Genomic DNA, 21,420 nt, shown 5'->3' with positions numbered 1-21,420 from the left:
AAGAGATGGGCTCTCGGAACGTGAACATGGTGGCGGTGATGTCGTGAGAGGAGATGGAAGTAGGGGCAGGTAAGTGAGAGAGGCCAGTTACCAATCTGCCCCCAGCGCCCAGATGGGAGGCGGTAAGCGCCGGGACTAGGGGGAGGGAGGGTGGATTTAAAGGGAAGGAAGCATCACAAAAGATAAACCCACAGGGTTGAATGGCCAAACTGGAGGTGAGAGAGCCCACGAAGAAAGTCAAGGATGAGCGGGGCCTCTTCAGTTTGGGGAGTTGCTAGAATGGTGACCCCAAAATGGGGGTAGGGAGAGGGGAGACCGGCTCTGAAGGAACAGAAAGTCTGGATGGGGCACCTGGCCCGTGGCAGCCATCTGGGGGAACTGGCCTTGAGCAGTGTGAGATTTGGGAGGCAAGGTGGTCACCACCACGGGAAGCATCGGCCCGGAGGTGGTGAGAGCCACACACCGAGGGGGAGAAATAGGGTCCCAGAAGGAGACAAAACGAAGACAGCTAACCTCAGACGCGAGCAACTTGGTGCCGCGCATTTCAAGTGGATCCTTCTCAAGTTTTTGGCTGTTTCTGTTGGTTTCTGGAGGTGCTGACCTGCTCTAGATTGGACGTGTGGCTGGTTCCGTTTAACCTGATATTTCTATAGAAATGCCCAACCTTTCAAATGCCATAAATGGCCGTTTTCAGGGCTACCTAACACCCAGGGCTCCAGTACCCTGGCCAGACCCTGGCAGTGAAGAGACACGATGGCTGGGCATCTTCTCCGAGCATATCAAACCCTGGTTTCTCTCCAGCACCACATGTCATGAGAGGCTACAGAAGAGAGCAGTGGCCGCCCCAGATCCCAGAGGTTCCTTTGGGATCAGGAGAAAAATCACTTATTTACTCTTTTCCTCTGCTTCGGACCCTGAAGACTTCCTTAGGGCCTACTTTTCTAAGCTTTTCCTCCTTGGCACCATTCAAGAGACTCAGCCTCCCACTCTGGCCTTGGGCATCTGCAGCCACATCGTCTTCATTCCCACTGATGACTGGTCCCCCGTGACCTCGGGAGGCCCTATGGTCTGTCCACCGACTTTTAGAAGGGAATTGAAATGAGCAACAAATTGCAACGGCATCACTTTGGCCAGAAAGGGTTCCCTGTAAGCCATGCAGAATTAAGAAGAGAAGCCATGAGTCCCACTGAAACAAACCATCCGAACTGCAGGGGACCAGAAAAAGAAAGCATCAGAGCATATGTGTCTGCACTCACTCGAGCACTGACAGAAAAGATGTTGGCTGTAAAGATGCAAAAACTCTCCAGCTTCCCTGTAACAGTGCAGGGAAAAAAACCTCAAAAGCAAAGGAAGACATCATATTAAGAGCTGCTGTCCTTGGGTGGTGGAACTGTGAATAATTTCCTTACTTATCTTTTTTTCTTACTAATCAGCTATTGATCTTAAAATGAAGAAAACTCAAGGGTTTAAAAAGGAACACCATGCACGCAACGAAGCGCATGAAAGCGATGTAGAAGCTGGAGGGCTTTTAAGTCATTCCCCTCATTTTCTTTGCCTGTATCTTGCTAGTTCAGAAAGGACAGGAAAAAATCCTCAGTGATGCGTGTCTGCTCTGCCACCTTCTCCATTCTAAGACCATCAGGTCTCCCACCACCTGTCCAATATCTGAAGCCCCCTGGTGGAACCAATGACAGCCTGCGCTGTCCTCTCTGCTCTAATGTGGAAAGCCTGCTGAATCTGAAAGGGCAACGAGCACACGGAGGCAAAGGCCTCTTTCTTGTATAAAGTAACTTTCTAGGCTTGGAAACAGACCACCCTAGGATGAAGCTTGTGCCCCGTTCCAGGAGCTTAAATTTACCTCTTTAGACTTGCGATGCCAGTCCTTAGTCTCTCTGGGGCCTCTGTCTTTGATCTCCTCCTCACTGACGGCCACGCGGCTGGTGTAAGTGATGGTGCGCCAGTCCCTGGGAGAGTTGGAAATGCTGGCGATTTTGGATTCTGTGGCACTGTTCTCCTCCGTCAGGGACCTGGAGGATGGCCTGGTGAAGAGGCTTTTTTTTAAGGCCTTGACGCGAAGGCTTTCGCTGTTGCTTCCACTGGCGTCCGAGCAGCACCAGTCGGCGGTGTTCTCCAGTTTGGGCCCGTGGGGGCCATTGTGTGCCCGGAACATCTGGGGAGAGGTGCTCTCATCGGACAGAGCCTCGCTGGTCAAGGAATTCAGGTCTATCTGCACACTCACCTTCTCGGGTTGCTGCATTTTCTGATCCAATTTGTTGAGTTTGCCCAGGACCTGGGAGATTTCCTCCCGGACGCCTGACAGCGATTCAAGCTTCCGTTCAATTTCGCCGATCCTACGCACCAGTTTGCACACGCTGGTCTTCAGCTCCTCTTCCGAGTGGTGGCTGTTTTCAGGCCGGCTGCCCTTTTCTCCTTTGCTGCTGGGGAGCCCATTGGCCATCTTGGTTAGGTTGTGCTCCGGCGAACTGTCACAGTCCGACTTGTGAAGCTGAGACAAGGACCCTGTGCTGTTGTAGCAGGAGGACTGTATCACTCCAGTCGAGCCGCTGATGCTCATGTCATCAAGAAAGCGGAAAATGTCGCTGATATCATCGCTGACGATTTCCGAGTCGTCATCCGACTGCTTCATGGCGTGCCTGTCACTGTACTTGCCCTGCCCTGAGGCACACAGGTCTTTGCATTTCTTCGGCTCCAGCACGTGCTGCTCGGTCTGGGTGCCCACACTGCTGGTGTCTGAGCTGGGCTGCCCACCGCTGCAGCTGATGCTCTTGTCTTTAAACTTCTTGACCGGTTCATGCTTCTCCATGTCAACAGAGGACGAGATCTCTTTAGATTTGAGCCCGTTTGGTTTGGCCGCATAGCCGACGGGGAGAATTGGCTGTGGCTCCTTTGGTGTGAGGTAAGCTGGGCGCCTGTCTGGGGTTGGGAAATTGGGGGTCTGGCTGCTGGCATTCGGATAGCGGAGCTTCTCCTCAGAGGGATTTCTATTGAAAAAGGACCGTTCAAAGTCAGGGACTTCTTCGGTGTTTAGGCTCCAGCTTTTGGCCGGCCATGGGGTCTGCTTGCCGGGCCGCCCCGGACAGCGCCTGGCCTCCTGGGTCCCCATCACTGGAGTGGGTCCAAAATACGTGGAAGCTTGAAGGTCGTCTAAGCTTTCATGCTTTGCCCGCCTTTTGTCAGGAACAGGGGAGTACATGGGGTTCAGGTACTGGCTGTTGTAGGGCATCTCAAAGCTGTGATTACAGAAAGGCGTCTTGTGGGACTCTTTTCGGCTCTGGGGTTCCCCGTGCTCACCCTCAGCCTTGTTAGAGGGGCCAGCCAACCCGGGGGACACAGTCATCAGGTTGTGAAAATCCTCTTTGAAGATGTTCCTTTTCTGGACGCAGGAATGGACCACAAAGGGCTCCTCGTTCGAAATGAAAGTCTCCTTGATGCCCTGGGTGAGGGGCAGGGAGTCCTGATCGGAAATGGACTCGTTCTCGATGTTCATGGGGAAGTAAGTTCTCTGCATCTCACAGGGCTGGGGGCTGGCCACCGAGTACGGGGCCAGAGCCTGCAGCCTGTCCAGGGAGGCCGCCCGGGTTTTTACCTCTTTGCTGACCCCCAGCAAGAAGTTGGGCTCGGAGGCGGGGACGAACTGCGAGCAGTCCTTGCAGTCCATCTTCCGGCACTTGGACAACTGCCTGGCGGGGTAGCCCCGGCTGAAAGGCCTCTCGCTCAGCTCACAGTTCAGGGGCTCACACTCGGCCGCGCCGCAGAGCTCCGTGTCCGAGCGGCACGAGTCAAAGGACGCCTCCTTCTTGCACCCCTTCTGCCGGCCGGTGGGCAGCTTCTCCTTGGCGGCGCCCCCATTCATTTGGATCAGGTTGAATATCGTCACGATATCTGCAGCCACCATGATTTTCTTTGATTGCTGGTTATTCACGGTGCATTTCATCTTGTCTTTGAATAACGTGGCTGGAAAATTGGGATCGAGACAAGCCGTGTAGAAGAGCACGCTTCTCAGTTTTGCGAGCTGGGACAGATCGAAGCGGGCGCACAGAGATTTGCACAGGTCCTGGTAGGACACCGTGTTTTGCTTGCTGTCCAGTTCCTCCAAGATCTTCACCAAGAAGAGGGACGTTTCCTGATTGGTCTCCATGATTTAGAATTTCAAAGGCTCACTGACAACACTGAAACTTCGAGTCAGCTTCTATGGGGTGACAATATCGAAAAAGAGAAGAGAGGAAAAAGAAGATTATAAACACCAGTGGAGTCTGCAGTCGAGCTGGTTATGAACCACATAAAGAAATGCAAGGGAAGACTTTTTAGTGCTTAAAAATGTAGTAAGTGCTTTAAAAATATTTATAACATACCATTTGTAATTCCCTTCCCAGGAATCTTACCTTAAAGAAATTATTAATGACAATGGTTTTGCATAAAGATGTTCATTACAATGGTATTTGTAATAGTGAAAAAATAAAATATCCAAATAACAGAGGAATGCATACATAAAACAGGTTATGATATACAATGACTTCTTACAAACATTAAAATCGTAATAGTGTACATCCTTACAGTGGAATACTACTCGTGAATGAAAAAGGAAAACTGCTAGTACATGCAATAACATGGATAAATCTCAAATGCATTGTACTTGACTGAAAGAAGCCAAACTCAAAAGGCTACCTAATCTATGACTCCATTTTAATGATATTCTGGAAAACAGATCCGTGGTTGCCAGGGGCTGCATGTTGACAAAAGGACACAGAGAAATTTCCCTGGATGTTGGACCTGTTCCACATGTTGATTGGAGTGGTGGTTACATGCCTGTATGCGCTTGTCAAAACTCACAGAAGGGTACGCTAAAATGTGCGAATTTTACTATATGTAAATTGGACCTTAATTTTAAAATTACACGTTGAAGACTTTTCCTGACAAAAGAAAACTGTGGTACAATACTGTGTGAAAAAAATATGAAAATAGATCTGTATATGAAGTAAGATCTTAATTATATAAAATTGTATCTTCTTGGAAATGAAACAGAAAGACAATAATGTACAGGAAAATGTTAATGGTGGTGACCTTTGGATTGCAAATACGAATTTTCTTTCTGAATTAGTACTCTTTGTTTCTCACTATTTTATTATGTAAATTTTAAAACATACAACAAAGTTGAAAGAATTTTATAGTGAACGCTCATACAGCCACCATCTGGATTCCACCATTAACGTTTTACTATGTTTGCTTTATCACGTATCTATCCATCTATCCTTCATCAAGCCATCTTATTTTCTAATGCACTTCAAAGTAAATTGCAGACATCTGTACACTCTCCCCTAAAGATTTCGTCGTGCACATAATTAACACAAGTCCAATAACTGTGTATAGTTTCTCTTTTAATATAAGATTTATATACAAGGAAGTGCACAAAACTTAAGTGTGCATCTGCTGAAGTTTTGACAAATGTGTATGCCTGTGTTATAACCAAAACTCCTACGAAGTTCTGGAATGTTCCCCATTGCCCCAGGAAGTTCTCTCATGCCCCTTCCCATTCAACCACAGTTCTTTTTCTTTGATGGGTAACTTTAATATTTTCTTTATAATTTCCCTTCTTTTCCAAAATTCCTACCATGAGCACTTGTTATTTTGTAATTACCAAACAATAATTAACTTTATTTTGAAATGGAAAGAAAAATCGACATTAACAAATCTTGGATGGAAAAATTTTAAATACCAAACCAAAAGCTTAACAAAATTCCATAAGAGGAAGTAAAGCTCCTTGTGGATAAAAACGGACCCAGGTTCTGAGATTTACAAGGAAACATCCAGTTGCACACGTTACCCTCCCAGTCACTCCCTGCTTAGACAAGGCATTTTGATGATTGCCTGACTTTTTGATTTTAAAGACGACTCAGCTCACACATGGCCAGCCCACTTTCTAGGGGAACGGTGTCTTTTCTTTGGGCTAAATTTCAGCTGCTCTGGACCATGTGTTGCTTCTCCATCCTGAGGGCAGTGCTTCTAATGGGCATCTACACACATTAGCGAGCTCTCTCCGTGAATGTCGGCAGAGACATGCAGGGACCAGTGGTTCGGATGAAGCCTTAAGAGACTCTGTTCCTGCCCAGAACAAGTCACTGGGACGCCCACATCTCCCCACACAACTCTCTCTGCTGCACCCCAGCCACCGAATCCCTCTGATGGAAGCGTTGCGTGTCAGGATGTATGGGTTCATTACAGGTGGGGACAACCTGCCACACTTGATCTTCAAGGAGATAAACAGGCACAGAAACCAGAGCGGAGGGCAAACAAAGGAAACTGAGGGAAGACTAACTGGAACTCACACACATCATATTTACAGCTCCAAAGCCCTTTCCAAGGCACCCTTTTCTTGAATTCTTATAACAGTCTCATGAGGCTTCTCTCGCTGTTACTGTGACTCTCCAACAGAGGCGGAAACAGGCTTGGAGGACTCCAGGCAGCTACTAGAAGCAACGAGGATCAGAGCCGGGACTTGCAGCCCGACCCGGTGCTAGGCCCTCACCACGCACAAACCCCAGACCCCGCTTTCCCACACGGCTGTCTCAACTTTCTATTCTACTTTGCATGGCTAAAATTTTATTCATCCCAGGTCAAAAAAAGAACTTGGAAAGCCAAGGTCCAGTGTCTCCTGAAGTGAATAAAGGAAACACAAGTGATATGCTAAGCCTGAATCATTTTTTATCAAGACTGAAATGTAGGGGATTATGAGCGGCCAGGGAAGGGGCGGGTAGGTGCACGCCCCCCGTACAAGTGCAGACTTGTGCTTGGCTTGTGTGCATGTGACGATTAATCACCATGGAGAAACTCCATACAGATTTTCAACAATATGCCAGTGAAAGCCCCAGGGGGATAAGGAGCAAAGCGGGGACCAATGGAAAAGCAGATTTTGAAGCTCTGTAACAGCATCATAGGACCCAGCTTGCAGCACGCAGCCCCTGGAGGGCTACCTCATTTGGCCACATAGGCAACTTGGTGGTGTGGGAAGTGCATTCTTGATTCACAGATGGGGAAGCCGAAGAACAGGAAGGGGATGTAAACGTATCATCTGGAGAGGTGACATGAGTTGCCTGAGGTCCAATGTTGAGTTCGGGGCCCCAGTAAACTACTCCCTGGGCTGGGGTTGCTGGGGACGGAGCACCAGGCTCAGTCTCGTGCCAGAAGGAGGTAAAGCATCACCGCCTTGTGATGGAAGGGAACCGGCGGGGGCAAGCCGAGTGGGACACGCGCTGCAGCCTGACCACCTGCTATGCACTGGGCTTCATATGAAATGTCCACAACAGCCTGGAGGGGGAGGCGCCACCTCTCATCCACTGAAGCAGGGGACAAGAGGACAGTAAGGCCAGAGGAATGACACTGAGAGCAAGAAGCCAAATCCGGCTACAGACAAAGCCCAGGCTCTTTTTTCAGGGAGCACAGAGCAAGGAAGGCATATCCGCCCAAAATCTCTAGGGACTGAGTGACCCTGCATGGAACGTGTCTGTGTGTGTTCACACGGACACACACAGACACACTCGTGCACTCACAGTCACACGCAGGGGCGCACATTCACGCAAAGGTACCTTCATACACAGATACAGACTCACAGAGACACGCAGAGACACACACATAGATTCACACACACAACTCACAGCAGACCCACAATCACACACACAACTCTCAGCTCACATCCGCGCTCCCACAGTTCACCCAGGTACACACGCTCCCACCCCCACACTCAAGTACACACACTCACGTGGGTGTGCACACACTCTCTCTCTCACGTCTCTCTTAGGCGCGCCCTCAGGGTTGGAACATTCTTAAGCTCCCAGCACAATCTGATGCCTATTTTGGGAAAGGACAAGGCGCCAACATAGCCACCCACCAGCATTCGGGAGGCCAGCCCCCAGCGCATCGCCTGCAGTGACCAGTTTCTCAGGAACCTCAAGCGGGACCTGGAGAGGGCGGGCACCCTCCGCAGGGGCACCTCCCAGGCAGGAGACCCTCCACCAGGGCACCGGGAGCTGCGTGGCTTGGCCACTACCCCTACCCCTCGGGAGCTACTTGCTGAGTATTGGCCATGCCCCCCAGGGGCAGGGAGACCAGCCTGGGCCCCCATGAGCAGCTGGGCACCTGGAATTCAGACCCATCAGGACCTCATTGGGACCCCAGTGGCCCCCAGGTATCCCCTACCTACATCCCCTCTGGCTCTCTCTGCTCTGCCCACAGGAACACCCCATGCCCTCTCACTGCCCACACCCTGGGAATCCTGCTCCCCTTCCAGGGCTCTCCCCAAACAGCCCTTCTCCCCTCAAGCCTCTCACTGCTCCGCAGAGTCTGAATTAGTTGTTCCCTTGCTGTGCTCAGCAGCGTCTGCCTGCGCCGCGGTTACAGCGTGTCTCACACGGGAGCCACTTGCCTGGGATGGTTTCAGTCAAGCTGAGCTCTAGCCCTCCCACCCCGGCCAATTAAATCAGCATTCCTGGGAGGGGTCCAGAGCCTCGGGGGCTTCTAAAGCCACCCAGGTCTTTCTGAAGCATGGGTCCTCAGCCTGAGGGGCTGAGAAGCATCATTTAGAAAGTCAAGGGGCTGGCTTTGGTGGGAGACAGTGAGACCTAACAGCTGAGAAGAGCACACAGATGGCAGCCGCGCCCGTCACGAGCTACGCCACCTCCAGTCACCAGCCTCCGTTTCTGCACCTGTAGCAATGGGTTTAATTAGCAAGCTCATGTGAAGCACTTAAAGTGTCTCCCAAATGACAACCATTCAACAAATGGCAGCTGTCGCTCACAGAACAGCAGTGGCAGTGGGGAGTCTGAGGGTGGCAGTCAGTTTATGCCTCGCAGCGCCTCCTGCAGGTGGTAAAGGAGGACCACAAGAGCATTTTTTGAAAAATGGTTCCATTCTACAGAGAGAGCCAAGACCCACCTGTGCCTATCTGGCCTCTTTTTCACATTTTCGATGTCTTTCAAGACTTTTCGTTTCCTGCTGTAGAAAACTCTGTCCTCAGTCGCATGCTTTCAGAGACTCTCATTAAATCCATGAGTTACGGTCTCTGTCTGGGTTACACATCTCCTCAGAAGGGAAGTAAGGTTTTTGCAGAGTTCAATATTCAGCCCATTTTTAAACAAGAAGAAGGTCCCTAAACTGATTCCATGAGGATGTTGGAAGGCCAGAGGTTGGAATGACTCACTCAGAATAACAGGGATGTCCTCTCAGCTCCCTTATCACACATTACCCCAAGCCGAGACTGGCCCCCCGTCACAACCTACCTGACGCCCACCCTGTGTGTCTGCCTTCTCGAAGATTCTGCAGGCATTCGGCCAATCACAAGCCTTCCAAGCACTACTATGTACATAATGCTCTGCAAGGTATGGCTGCAAAGGATGAGGGTGCCGCCCTCACAGAGCCCACCGTCTCGGAGAAGAAAATAATCATCAGGGTCAGGGCTGGATGGGACCACAGTGAACGCCCAGGCTAAGCCCTGCACTTTTACAAACTGGACAACTGTTCAAAGCCTCACGGAGAGTTCACGGCAGAATCAGCCCCAGGATCCAGGCTCCTGACACCTCGCCTGGTTTCACACGTGTCTGCAAAAATGCCAGTCCTGACTGTCAGGTGCTGAGAGGCAGAAACAAGGGGCTGGGAACACAGGGAGAGTGAGGTGAACCCCAGCCAGCTTCACAGAGGAGGCGCCAACGACGGCAGTGCCTGGAAAACTGAAGAGGAGGAGGGTCTGGAGGAAGGGAACAGAGGGCAGGAGGCAGGAAGGTGCAGAGGGGCGGGGTCTGCCTGTGTGGTCGGGATGGAGAGAGGGAGGTGGGGCTGGGCAAGCAGGGGGATTCAGAGAAGGCAGGGCGCTGGACCTGGGCCGGGCACCTGGACTTGTGTCTGCAGATGGTGGGGGCTGGGATCCACATTCCCTTCCCTCTGCAACACCTCCTGCATGTACGCAGCCTGCAGGAGAACCCCAGGCTCTTCAAACTCCAGATCCGAGGCTGTTTCCAGCACACAGCAATCTGTAGCTTTGAGGAGGGCAGGAACCAGATGCCCGATTTTTTCCTCCTAATACCTCTTGACGCTGCGTGAGTTTCTCCTGTCATGTTCCAACCATGACAAAGGTTGCTGTCCAGTCTACGAGGCTAAAACGAATGTTCACCTTTTCGTTAACCTTGTGCATTTTTAACTACTTGAAGTGCTGACATCTGATGTTGATCAAAACAGAGCAGAACGAGACAGGATTTAGGGACATAACTTGCAGGATGGCTGCATGAATCTCTGGACAGAAGACAAGCTCCCTGAATTTCATTTCCACCAACTCCCTGAAAGGTTTTATCTTCCCTTCTGCCAACAACTCCAAAATCTGATGAGAACAAATGATACAAACCTTGAACTGGATTAGCGAAACTCGGTTATAAAGTGTTCGTATTAAAACTTTCCCGGATGCAATAATATATCGATCTTTTCAACGCTGAAATTATGTGCCAAGATGGAATATGGGCACTATGTCCTCACTTCACTCCTGAAAAGCACACTGAAAAGAATGTCTCTGCAGCACTTGGGTAATTCCAGCCTGGGTACTGGCCTGGCTTCTTGTTTGGGATTTGGGTTTTTTTCCTCAGGATGGTACATGCTACTCTGATTCGGTGAAGCTATGGATTCAATGAAACTGTAAAAGGAAGGTATTCATCTAGAAATCTAAAATTCACAGCTGGGAATTCTATATCCCTTGTGTCACCGATAATAAATTTCCAACTGAAAGGAGACCCCTTTCTCTCCTCACAGCAGTTTTCCTCCACAAAACCGCTAAAGAGGGCAGCACAGAGTTGGGAAGGGGGCTAAGCTACTGTTCGCCAAGACGCATCCCCACAGAGCTCAACCATAGTGCAAAGCCCCTGAATAAGAAGACAAGACATGACGCATTTCCAGATCTGGCGAGAAGGCCAGCTTAGAAAATGGGACAAGTCTCCCATTCTGAACACCTAAAAATGCTGGATGAAATGTGATTTCTTTTTCTTAATGAGTGTGGCTAAGCTTGCAAGAGAGCGAGGTAAGTGTCCAGATGCCAAGAGCAGAGAAAGGACTGAAGAGTATGCAGGCAAGCAGAGGAGCTGGTGATGGAGCTGCTGGGGGACCTGAGGCAGGGGTTTTCCCCCAAGTTAGAACAGGAGAGGCCCTCCGGGATGGTGGTGGGAGAGATGTCTGCGCAAAGGTGGGAGCCTCAAAAGACTGTTCTCTACCTTTAAGTGAAAGCATGACGTAGACAAAAAATCTGCTCATAGGAAGCAAGGAAACTTGGCAGCCTCTCCCTGGACTCCAGGTAAAGGAAGTAAAAAGTCACCCTTTGGAATGTAAAACAGGGCCCATACCTTAAATACTTCAGGGCCCAAATGCATATTGCGAGATGGTTCAAGAACTCTTGAGCTAAGAAATTACTGTGCAAGTAGGGTCAGGTTGACTATATCCCTGGATACAAGCAAAACAAGTGCAAAACTGCTCTGGACAATGAAGGGTGCCCCACAGAGAAAAGAAGCCACACTAATGTTGACTACTATTTTTAAAAATTACAACACACAAGAAGAAATACTCAACGGTGAGCAAAAGTCAGCAGGCACAAAATAATCAGGGGGATTAAAACTTCAAGAGCACCACAGAACAGGACAGCAATCTTAAAAAAGCTGTAAGTATATTTTAAATAAGTAAAGGTATTTAGAAATGTTGGAAATCCAAATTAAAGAAAATATTAAAAAAAAAACAAATACATCTGATAAAGCACTAAACAGTACTACTAGAAATTAAAAATAGTCATTGAAACAAGAATCATAATGGACAGGTCAAGTAACATATTAGACATAAATGAAGAGGAAATTAGTGAACTGGAAGATAGAGCTCTCCAGCTTTTTAAATTTTTAAAAATATTGCAGCCAAATGCTCCCTGTAACAGATATACCTAAGTTGCCACAGAAAGGTTGAAAGTATGAGGCTAGAATAAGATACACCATCAGTCAAAATCAAATCAGAACATAGTTTGTATTTGTTACAGACAGGATGGCATGATAGTTAAAGATCACAAACTCTGGAGCTAAACTGCCCAAGTTAAATCCAGGCTCTTCCACTCGACAGCTGCACTGGTGTTGGTTAAGGAGGAGGCTCATGACACTGCTGGGGAGAATGTGGGAAAGCAGGCTCTCCCAGGCACCGCAGGAGAGGGAGAAAGAAACCTGTGTGACTGTCACAGGAAGTCATCTGCATAAAATGTGAAAATATGCATGTCCTTTAAATAAAACAAATCCACACTTCTAAGTATTTATCTAAAGGAAAGAATCAGATCTATGTAAAAAAAAAAGTGCTCAAATACATTCTCTTTAATGTTGCTTATAATAAGAAAAAAATCAGCAATATCTTTTGTGTCTAATAATCGGTTATATAAAATTATAGTACATCAATATGATGAAATATCATGCAGCCATTAATAAGCCATGTTGCAGAAATACACTTACTTGACATGTTTAATTTTTAATGACGTATTCTTAAGTGAAAAAGTGTGCTTCTAAATGGCGTGTTGCAATATGATGTAAAGTTGTCTATATGCACGCACATCCTATACACCACAAGGTTAAAAATTGTCCTTCAGTGCTTTTCCCTTTCCTTTGTTTCTGTATTACTTAAATGTTCAGAATATGTGATTTTCTAATAAAAAATAAAGAAGAAAGGATTCGCAGGCAAATCCGGGCAACGAAAACTTGTGGAAGGAAGTTATCATTTCTGATCTTCGGTTTTCTCATCTGGAAAAAAAATTACTAACAGGGTCAAATGAGACACTCGCATTTTCATTCACAATATATTTATTTTGTAACTGGTTTGTGTCAGGCACGTTTTAGCTACTGGAAATACAGAAGGATGTTAAAGCAGACCAAAAAAACTACCCTCATGTGCTTATGTTTTAGGTGAGGAGACAGATACTAAGCAAAATAGACAAGTAAAATGTACTACGGATCAGACAGTGGAAAGTGCTGTGGAGAAAAATAGAGGAGGGGTTAGAAAGTACGGGGCCAGAGGTGGGGGTTGCAATTTTAAATAAGATGTTCAGAGAAGTCCTCAGGGGAAAGATTATATTTGAATGAAGTCCTCACACAGGTAACTGAGCAAACCATGTGCCTACCTACCTTTCATAAGGAGGAAGGCAAGCATCGCAAGCAGAATGGACAGCAAGTGCAAAGGCCCTGCGGCTGAAGCATGACTGGCATGTTTGGCTGGCCATGAAGGCACTTGGTACAATATGATGTGCAAATAAACACTATTTATTAGTGTATTGTCTCTGATACAATATTTAGTTACAACATGACTCTATTATTTATCAAAATATCTCCAAAAATAGCTTCCCAATGCTCAGGTATTGCTCATGTTCCATTTTAGAGTGAAATAATAATGAGCGCTAGGAGCTCCCTCTACTTCCGCTCTTTCCACCTAAGCTCATCCCTGTGTCAGTCTCCCTCCTGACCTTTGACCTCTCAGCAAAAGGTGAAGCCCTGGACCAGATGATGACTTTTGGGATGGAGAGGTACAGTCAGATACCATTTTTTGAAAGTCAAAATACTTCCTAACAGTATAAGAACCTCTGGTTCATTTCTCATTTAGAAAAGTTTTCCCAACCCTGCTTGCATATATTTTCCTTTATATGCCACTTGGAAAAAATGGTATGCCATTTTTCCGTGTTTGTTTGTTTTCGTTTAACTGTTTGTTTTCATTTCAGTAATAAATGTAAATGTATATTCTAGATCCCGAGTGTGGGCCACCTTATAACTGGGCACGGCTATGTAGTCTCAGTGACTGTTCACACTTTGGGGACAGTGTTGAATTTTTATTATCATGTTTCCAAAACTGAGGTCTATGGAACCTCTGGGATCCGTGGGTTCATTTTTAGAGAGGGTAGAGTTTCAGGACTCAAGAGACACTGACCAAGGTGAAGGTCTGATCAGAGCCCCAGAATGTCACTGCCGTCAGAATAAGTCAGAGTCCTGCCTCTGGTTCTGCAAAGCCCCACACTTAGGTGGCAAATACTGACCATCTCAGAGCTTGTGCTGTATTCGTTTGCTATGGCTGCTGTAACAAGTTATCATAAACACAGCGGCTTAAAGCCACACAGATTTATCACCTTAAAGTTCTAGAGGTCAGAAGTCCAAATGGGTTTTTTAAATCAAGGTATTGGCAGGGCCGCATTCCTTCCAGAGGCTCCAGGGGAGAACCTGTTTCCTCGCATTTTCCAGCTCCAGGAGGCTGCCCGCCTTCCCTGACTCACGGCCCCTTCCTCCATCCTCAAAGCCAGAAATTACCTCATTCTGAGCCCTGCTCCGGTGGTCACGTCTCCTCTGCTGACTCTTCTGCCTCCTGTTTCCCTTTATAGAATCTTGTGATTACTTTGGGCCCCCAGATAGTGCAGCATAATCCCTCCATCTCAAGATCATAATCACATCTGCAGTCTCTTTTGCCATGGAAGGTAACGTACTCACAAGTTCTGGGGATGAGGACGCGGGCATCTTTGGGGGTGTTATTCTGCCTGCCACAGCGCGCTTTACTGGAGGGCCTGAATCCCTGGCCACCAGGGCACACGGGGAGGGGAGGAAGGCTGGTCCTCCGCTTGCGCATGTTTCAGGTAGACGGAACTGGAGGGTCTCCGCTCCTTCTCAAAAGGCAAATGCTTGGCTCTAGTCGATAAAATAAGATCTGCTTTGCCCAGCCGATCAGTTAGAACCCTCTGCCGACTGGCAGCTAAGGGCAATGATAACTGATGATGTTAAGAAGGACGTTCCTGTACTGTACTCCTGAAATACATCTTAAAATCCAGAAAATATGGAAGGCCGCACTGTCATGTCCCTCTCCCCATTCTCAGAGCTCAGGATAACCCTGACCCATGCCCATGGGCATGATCGTGACATGGGAACAGTCACAATCCCCGTGGCAGCCTCTTCCACTTTCCCACTGGTCCTACCCTGTCCCTGGGGACTGGTCCATCCCACGTCCTCCAACCATTCACCCCAGGATCTGGCCGAAACTCCTCGAATCCTTCCTTTTGATGGGGATGTGGTCTCTGACTCGGACCCTCCCCTTCCTCAGGCAACTCCAAACAGCACTTGGAGACGTGGGGAATAAACCGGGGCTCAGGCCTCGTGCCCAACGATTCCGACTCAGCAGATCTGAGGCGAGGCATGGAAGTCTGCATTTATAAAGATCCCCAAGAGGCTGTGGTACGGTCAGTGCCCTGACCGCTGCTTGGGAATTCTAGACGAGATATATCTTGGTGTTGATGATCCGTGATGCTTTAAATAATTTCCAAGTGGCTCATGAGTTAAGCCTCCTTATACTGAAGTGCAGGCAATAACAGAAGTCTCCTCCCTCATTCTGGACACCATCTTTCAGCTAAGGATCTTTCTGGTGGCCACACTGTAGTGTTGACTCAGACGGAGGTTATGGGGGACTGAATCATTAAATCTTTTTCCTCCTGCAGCAGCTACAGAGCCAGGCCACCCCTGTCCCCGCAGAGGGCCCTCTGAATCACCCAGTGCAGGGTACACTCCCCACTGCATGCCACGGCGTGTCTCACTGCCCCACCTGTGCCAGAGCTCTGTGCCAGTCACCGGGGCGAGATGAGGACCTAGACACTGGCCCACTCCTCCAGGGGCTCACAGTTCAGTGGGAGAGGTCTGCTAGGACACAGCGCAGGGAGTGCGCCATGGCAGTGGGACAGGAGGGAGGACCCACAGCCAATTACCCACTGGACTCACCGCCCACCACCCACCACCACCCTCATCCACCCCACCAGCTGCCACCCCACCACCACCCACTCACTCCCCACTCTCCCTCACTCCCCACCCCCACCCGGCCCCACCTACTATCACCCCACCCCCTACTACTCACCCCCACCCACTCCCACCCACTATGACCCCTCACCCACCCCCACCCACTATCACACCCACACCCACCCCCCTCACTATTCACCCCCGTCCACCCCACCCCCACCCCCTCACTACCTGTTCCCGGTCCTGTACCCACAAGGCCAAATGACTTTCCTTTTTCTTCACCTTCAACTCCGGAAACAGGCCCCCACTCCTTGTCTCTCTGGGTTGGCCTTCCCACAACTGTGGCCAGTCCTCCCAGCTGCCATGACGTTCTAAAGCCCTTCGTACCCACGGGACTGCTATCAATCCCTTCTGGCCTGTTGATTTTGGGGGGTTGTTATCTCAGCCATTTACTTGAAGTCTCCTAAAGTAACTATAAAATTTGCATGTTCAGCATGCTGCATAAAGGTTTTCTTTCTCCAAAACCCACTGTTACCACAGCGCCTGCAATGTGGTTATCACAGCTCATCAGCCACGGGAAGTCAAAACTGCTCAGCGGGACACGAAGGGAAAGGCAGGGAGGAGGCGCACAGCGGATGGAAGGCTCGCTGAGGAAGACACTGGAGGCGGAGGGGCCGGTGGGGGCTCACCGGCCGGAGCTTCCGCAGCCCGCGGCTCTCGCGGGCCAGGCCGGTAGAAGAGGCCGCCACAGAAGCTCGCATGCGATCACCGAGCACCAGAAAGTCAGACCGTAATCGTGTACAAGTCATGCACTTAAGATGGTATTCACTGATGTGTGCGGGTGAGTACAGAGTGCACTCGGCAGGCGGTTCTCGACCTTGGAGAAAGAAGGGGGCTCGGCGTGTCACGGCCAGCTCACTGCACCGACTCCCCTACATTGAATTCCAAGCTCACGAAGCAGCTTCTTTTTATTACCTGGCTTCTAGTGGGCGTTTGTCCCTGCTCAGTGAACACGTTTATCAGGCTCCTTTTCTTCCCACTAAACTACTAAACCAGCACTTTATGTCTTATACGCATCAGGGCTTTGGTTATCACGAGTCTGTCTCTGAGAGCCTGGCCTGGGCATGTTACAAACGAACTGTCCACGTGGGGCTCACACCCAGGGCCTAATCCCCACAAAGCACTGTCTTGGCAACCGCTGGCCTTCCTGGAGAACTCTGCCCTCCTGAGCTGTTCTGATCCCAAGTCAGCATCATCGGAAGCTCTTTACATGTGGCATCCATCAGGATAGGCTAGGTTATGCTGCAGCGAGCAGCCCCCAGATTGCAGCAGCTTAAAGTACCCACGGTTTCTTATCCATGGGCGTGACCGATGTGAGTCTGCGAGGGGCTGTGCTCCACACCGCTGTAGGTCCAGGACCCAGGCTGAGGGAGCAGCCGCCTTCTGGCACTTTGACTATCTTGGAGCAGAGGAAAGGGGAGAACGAAAAAGTGAGGCACCTGCTAACTCTGAAAGCTCCCGGCCGAGCAAGGCACAAGGCCACAACTCACTCCGAGTGACCACGGAAACGCCTCCATGTTCCCAGGGGAGAGAGTCAGCACCTTCATGCACGGTACGAATAGCCACCATACACGTGTTGCTGATTACCTCTCTGGAGCCGTCAGTTTCCAGGTAACAACTTTAACTAGTTTAAAGGTTTTTCTTGTAATGAGCCCAAATCTGCCTGTGCCAGTGTTCTAGGCACTGGAGATACAGCAACAAACAAAAGTGCACCTCCTAGAATGTACACTGCGGTGCTTCTAGCCCTCAGCCCCTGTTCAGTCAAAATCACTTGACTCCCCCCAGTCCTCATCCACTCGGCCAGCATTTACCAAGTACCTACTGACCTGCCGGGTGCTTGCTAGATCCAGGCAATTTAGGGCTCTTCAAGAGGTCATGGTCTTCCTGGAGCCCACACTGTGTGGGGCCAGCTTGCCCTCAAGGAGGACTGGGTGCCAGTGAAAGGTGGCCAGTGTGTGACACCTTTATAACACAGAACTAGGCCACCACAGTGTTTCATTTCAAACTCTCAAAGGGGGAACATGCCACATTCTAGAGAGAAGCCTTTCAGGGATTCTCAAACTGTGTCCTGGGAGCCCTAAGGGGTTCCAAACCAGTGCTTCAGAAATTACCTTGGGAGTGAACAGGCTGCCATGTCCCTCCCTCACCTCTAATCTGTTTCATATATTTAAAACTTTTCTGTAAGATTAAACTTAAAGTGTTCTACTCTTAGAGACGGTTGGGGTGGGGTGAGGGAATGAATGACCTAGTCTGATGCTCTCTCATTTTATACAAACACGCAGGAAAGTTAGGTAACTTACTAAAGTCGTGTTATGAGTTAGAAGCCACCAACTGCTTCTACCTGTCTCTAAATTCCATACCCCTCTTTTTCTTTCTTTCTTTTTTTTTTTTTTCCAATTTACACCAAGTCCACAGGTAAGCTCCAAATGTCAGTGGGAAAAGCCAATCAGTGGGCTTTAGCAACACAGCCACAGAGGAGTCTGGAACCTTTCCCAGCCAGTTTGAGAACACACATCATCACTTGGCAGGAGTAGAGAGCAGGGCCTTCCTCCTCCTTCTCCTGGTCCTCAAATCCCTGCCCAGTGGGCACAAAGCCACAGCTGCAACACGGGTTTCTGCTTCACATTTGTCAAGATTTGAGAAAGGGCTTGTTTTGGGAAGTCCTGAGTAAGAAAGGCCCCAGACCACTGCTGTGTGCCATAGACAGAGACAGGACAGACATCTCAACCCCACCGGAGCATGTTTCCTCCATGTTTCGGAGGGAATATCAGAGAGTAACAGATACGAAGGCTTTTAGGAGCTGGAAAGTCACGTCAGTTTTGCTTCTAGCCTTGGCCAGAGGGGAAAAGAAAAAGAACATTACATATGTAAAATTCAGAAAGAACACATCCAAACAAAAAGGCCTTTGTCTGCCTTCCAAGTATTAAGTGCTATACAGCACTTCCTCACCAAACTCATCGGAAATGCAAACAAATTGTTGATATCACTTCCCTGGCAATTGACATGTATTTGCACACAGTCTCAGATTTATACAAATCTCTCAGACATGCACAGTAAAACTCAGACTTTATTTACCAGCCATTTAAGGCTTTCCTTCCAGACTCCTGTAACCTAAGAAAATCTCTAAATGCATTCTCTCTGCAGACTGCCCCTCCCGCTTCCTGCCCTACCTCCCTCTGACACACAGGAAGAAAGCCCAGAAAGGGGCACCCTCCCTGCACATGAGGAGCCCCAGCCCTTTAACCTCCTTCTCTTCTTTCAACTGTCCTCAAAATAGCGCAACGAGGGCTCTCATCCCATCCTGTGGCCACAGCAGTCTGCTGGCTTCTACCTGCAGAGAAGACTCCAGAGATGCTTCTGGCCACAGAAATGGGAAGGAAGGGTCATTTACCCATGGGCTGCAACTAGGCTAGGTGGCAACCTTAGCTCGTTTGCTGGAGAAGGGGGTGCATGGCCGGCCCTACAAGCTGCTGCCAAAGTCCTCCTGGCAACTCTTCACACCGTGCATAAAACCACTGCCAGCCCCGCCATGAGGGCGGCAGCACGGGCTCTGCATCTCCCAATTAAGCTGCCCCATCCACAAGAGAAATGGGTTTGAAGCCTCTCGGATAGACCGCTATTGTTTATCGCAGAGAGTCAGTATCCCCCACCTTAGGTCTTCGCCAAACGATACCTAATTCCCACTGAAAAGAGTGCCTGAAACCAACCACCTTCCACTGTGTTCACCACAGTTTCACGCGGCTACAATCTTCCAGCAAAACAATGCTGGATTGAGCGCCGTTACAGTTAAGCTGCTCAGACGCCGCGGGAAGCTCCTGGCGCCCCCGGGAGCAGACAAACGATCACTTCGGCTGGATGTGGTAGCCCCGAGGAATACTCGCCTCACGAGGGTGGAACGGGTAGGGAATGCTGCGTATGCACGAGCTAGGCAGTGTGTGAGTGCCCGCTCCCCGCCCTCCAGGCCTGGCTTCTGCGTTTTCTGGCAGGTGAAGTTGAACATCCTTCTCTCCTCGGGAAGAACAGCGATCCCATTCCACGTCAACGTGACTGGAAATCTCAATTTAAGAACTGGATGCCCTAGTCGGCCCAGCTGGGGTTTGTCCAGCTTTCTGTCTTACTTTGCGCCTCCGGTGTGTCAGGCTCTTTGCACACATAGCTCGCATATTTTAACTCTCAAAATACCGTCTTCTACAAGGGAATTTTCAGCCGTGAAAACTTGCCCCAAACCGCACGGTCCTTTCCCGTTGATTTACTTCCCGAATCCCTGATCTCTCCACCAGGTTTGGTCAAGCACACACACCTTTTCCATCACAGCCCAGAGCGCGGCGGCCCGGCCCCCCGCACCCCGGCGGCCCGCAGTGTTCCGGGGCCGAGGGGCGGCAGGGAGGGGCGCCCGCAGCCCCGGACTTAACACCCCGCGCGCGCGTGCGGCGAGCCGCGGGCACAGGGCGAACCGACCTCGCACCCCCCACACACGCACACGTGCGCTCCCGCCCCCCTCGCGTCCCGGGCTCTCCGAAGTTACCTCCGAGGCTCCCCCGGCGCCGGGCTCCACGCCGCCCCGCCGGTCTCCCGCTTCTTTCCGGCCGCGGTCCGCACGGCCTCCAACGCCGCGCCTCGGGAGGGCTCCGGAGCCCGCCGGTCTCCGCCTCCAGGGCAGCCCGGCGTCCGCGCCCGCGGCTGCACCCCGGGGGCTGGGGCGGCTGTGGCCTCCGCCGCCCGGGGTCGGGCTCTGCCCTCACCTGCGCGGTGCCCACCGGGCTGCAGCCAGGGCTGAGGCCGGCGCACAGCGGCGGAGGCGGGCGCCCGGGCTCCTCCCGGGCAGCGGGCAGCGGGCACAGGCTCGCATGGCGCTCGGGCTCGCAGCGGCCCCGGGACGCGGCCTCAGTCCCTGGGCGGTCCCAGCCGCGGTCTTTGTGTCTCGGCCGGCGCCGCCGCGTCACAGGCTTGCGAGCAGTGAGCAGCGCGGGCCGGGAAGTCGGCGGCAGACAGCTGGGCTCAGCTTCCCCATCGTCGCCCGCCCGGGGCGCGCAGGGCCGGCAGGCAGGGCGCACGGGCAGTGACGGCGCGCACCCGGGGGACGGAGGGGGCGGGCCCGGGAGGGGCGCGGCGGACGCGCCGAGGGGGTGTCGGGCTGGAAGCTGCAGCCGCGGAGAGCGGAATGCGGGCGCCGCCAGAGCTCGGGGGAAGCGACGTCCTCTCGGTCCCGGGTCGCGGCTGCAGCGCTGCGGGGAGAGCCAGCAGAGGCTGCGCGCTGGAGGGAGCCCGGCGGCCAGAGCCGCCGGCCGGGTTCGCGTCTCCCGGCGCCCCTACTGAAGGTGACTGCGGCCCCCAGTGGCCGTGCAGGGGCGAACGGTGTCCTCGCCTCTCCCTGGGTACACTCGGCTCGCCCTCCCCTGGCCTACGACTCCGCAGTCCTTCGCAAAGCCAGGGCAGAATGGTCACTTCGCTCATTGATTTTCCCTCTTGGCTGGTCTGGGTTTAGTCGGTACCCAGATTGGAGCGACTGGCAATCACGTGACCACCGCCCCGCAAACATGCACAA

The 21,420-nt window shown here is 50.9% G+C and overlaps 1 protein-coding gene across 4 annotated transcripts in view; it reads right to left on the bottom strand.

Moving 5' to 3' along the window:
- MINAR1 (membrane integral NOTCH2 associated receptor 1) overlaps positions 1 to 20,579 on the bottom strand; it is a 32,041-nt gene extending 11,462 nt beyond the window's left edge. Inside the window, exons 1-2 of one of the 4 annotated variants that reach the window (XR_004315550.1) lie at positions 20,401 to 20,579; positions 1,859 to 4,210 (exon numbers count right to left, since the gene is read on the bottom strand). Coding sequence is in view for 2 of the 4 variants with exons in the window: in XM_032468912.1 (XP_032324803.1) it covers positions 1,859 to 4,159 (2,301 nt within the window). In the remaining 2 variants the exon portion in view is untranslated. Of the gene's footprint in view, positions 1 to 1,858; positions 4,456 to 20,400 lie in introns of those variants that run through there. The other 3 variants (XR_004315551.1, XM_032468912.1, XM_006189621.3) reach the window with 3 other exon arrangements.
- Between the last annotated feature and the right edge of the window lie 841 nt (positions 20,580 to 21,420).

Source organism: Camelus ferus, chromosome 27 (assembly GCF_009834535.1).
Source record: "Camelus ferus isolate YT-003-E chromosome 27, BCGSAC_Cfer_1.0, whole genome shotgun sequence".
NCBI classification, from domain to species: Eukaryota; Metazoa; Chordata; class Mammalia; order Artiodactyla; family Camelidae; genus Camelus; species Camelus ferus.
Note: the sequence above shows the minus strand (reverse complement) of the source record. Positions and strands in the feature narration are given on the sequence as shown.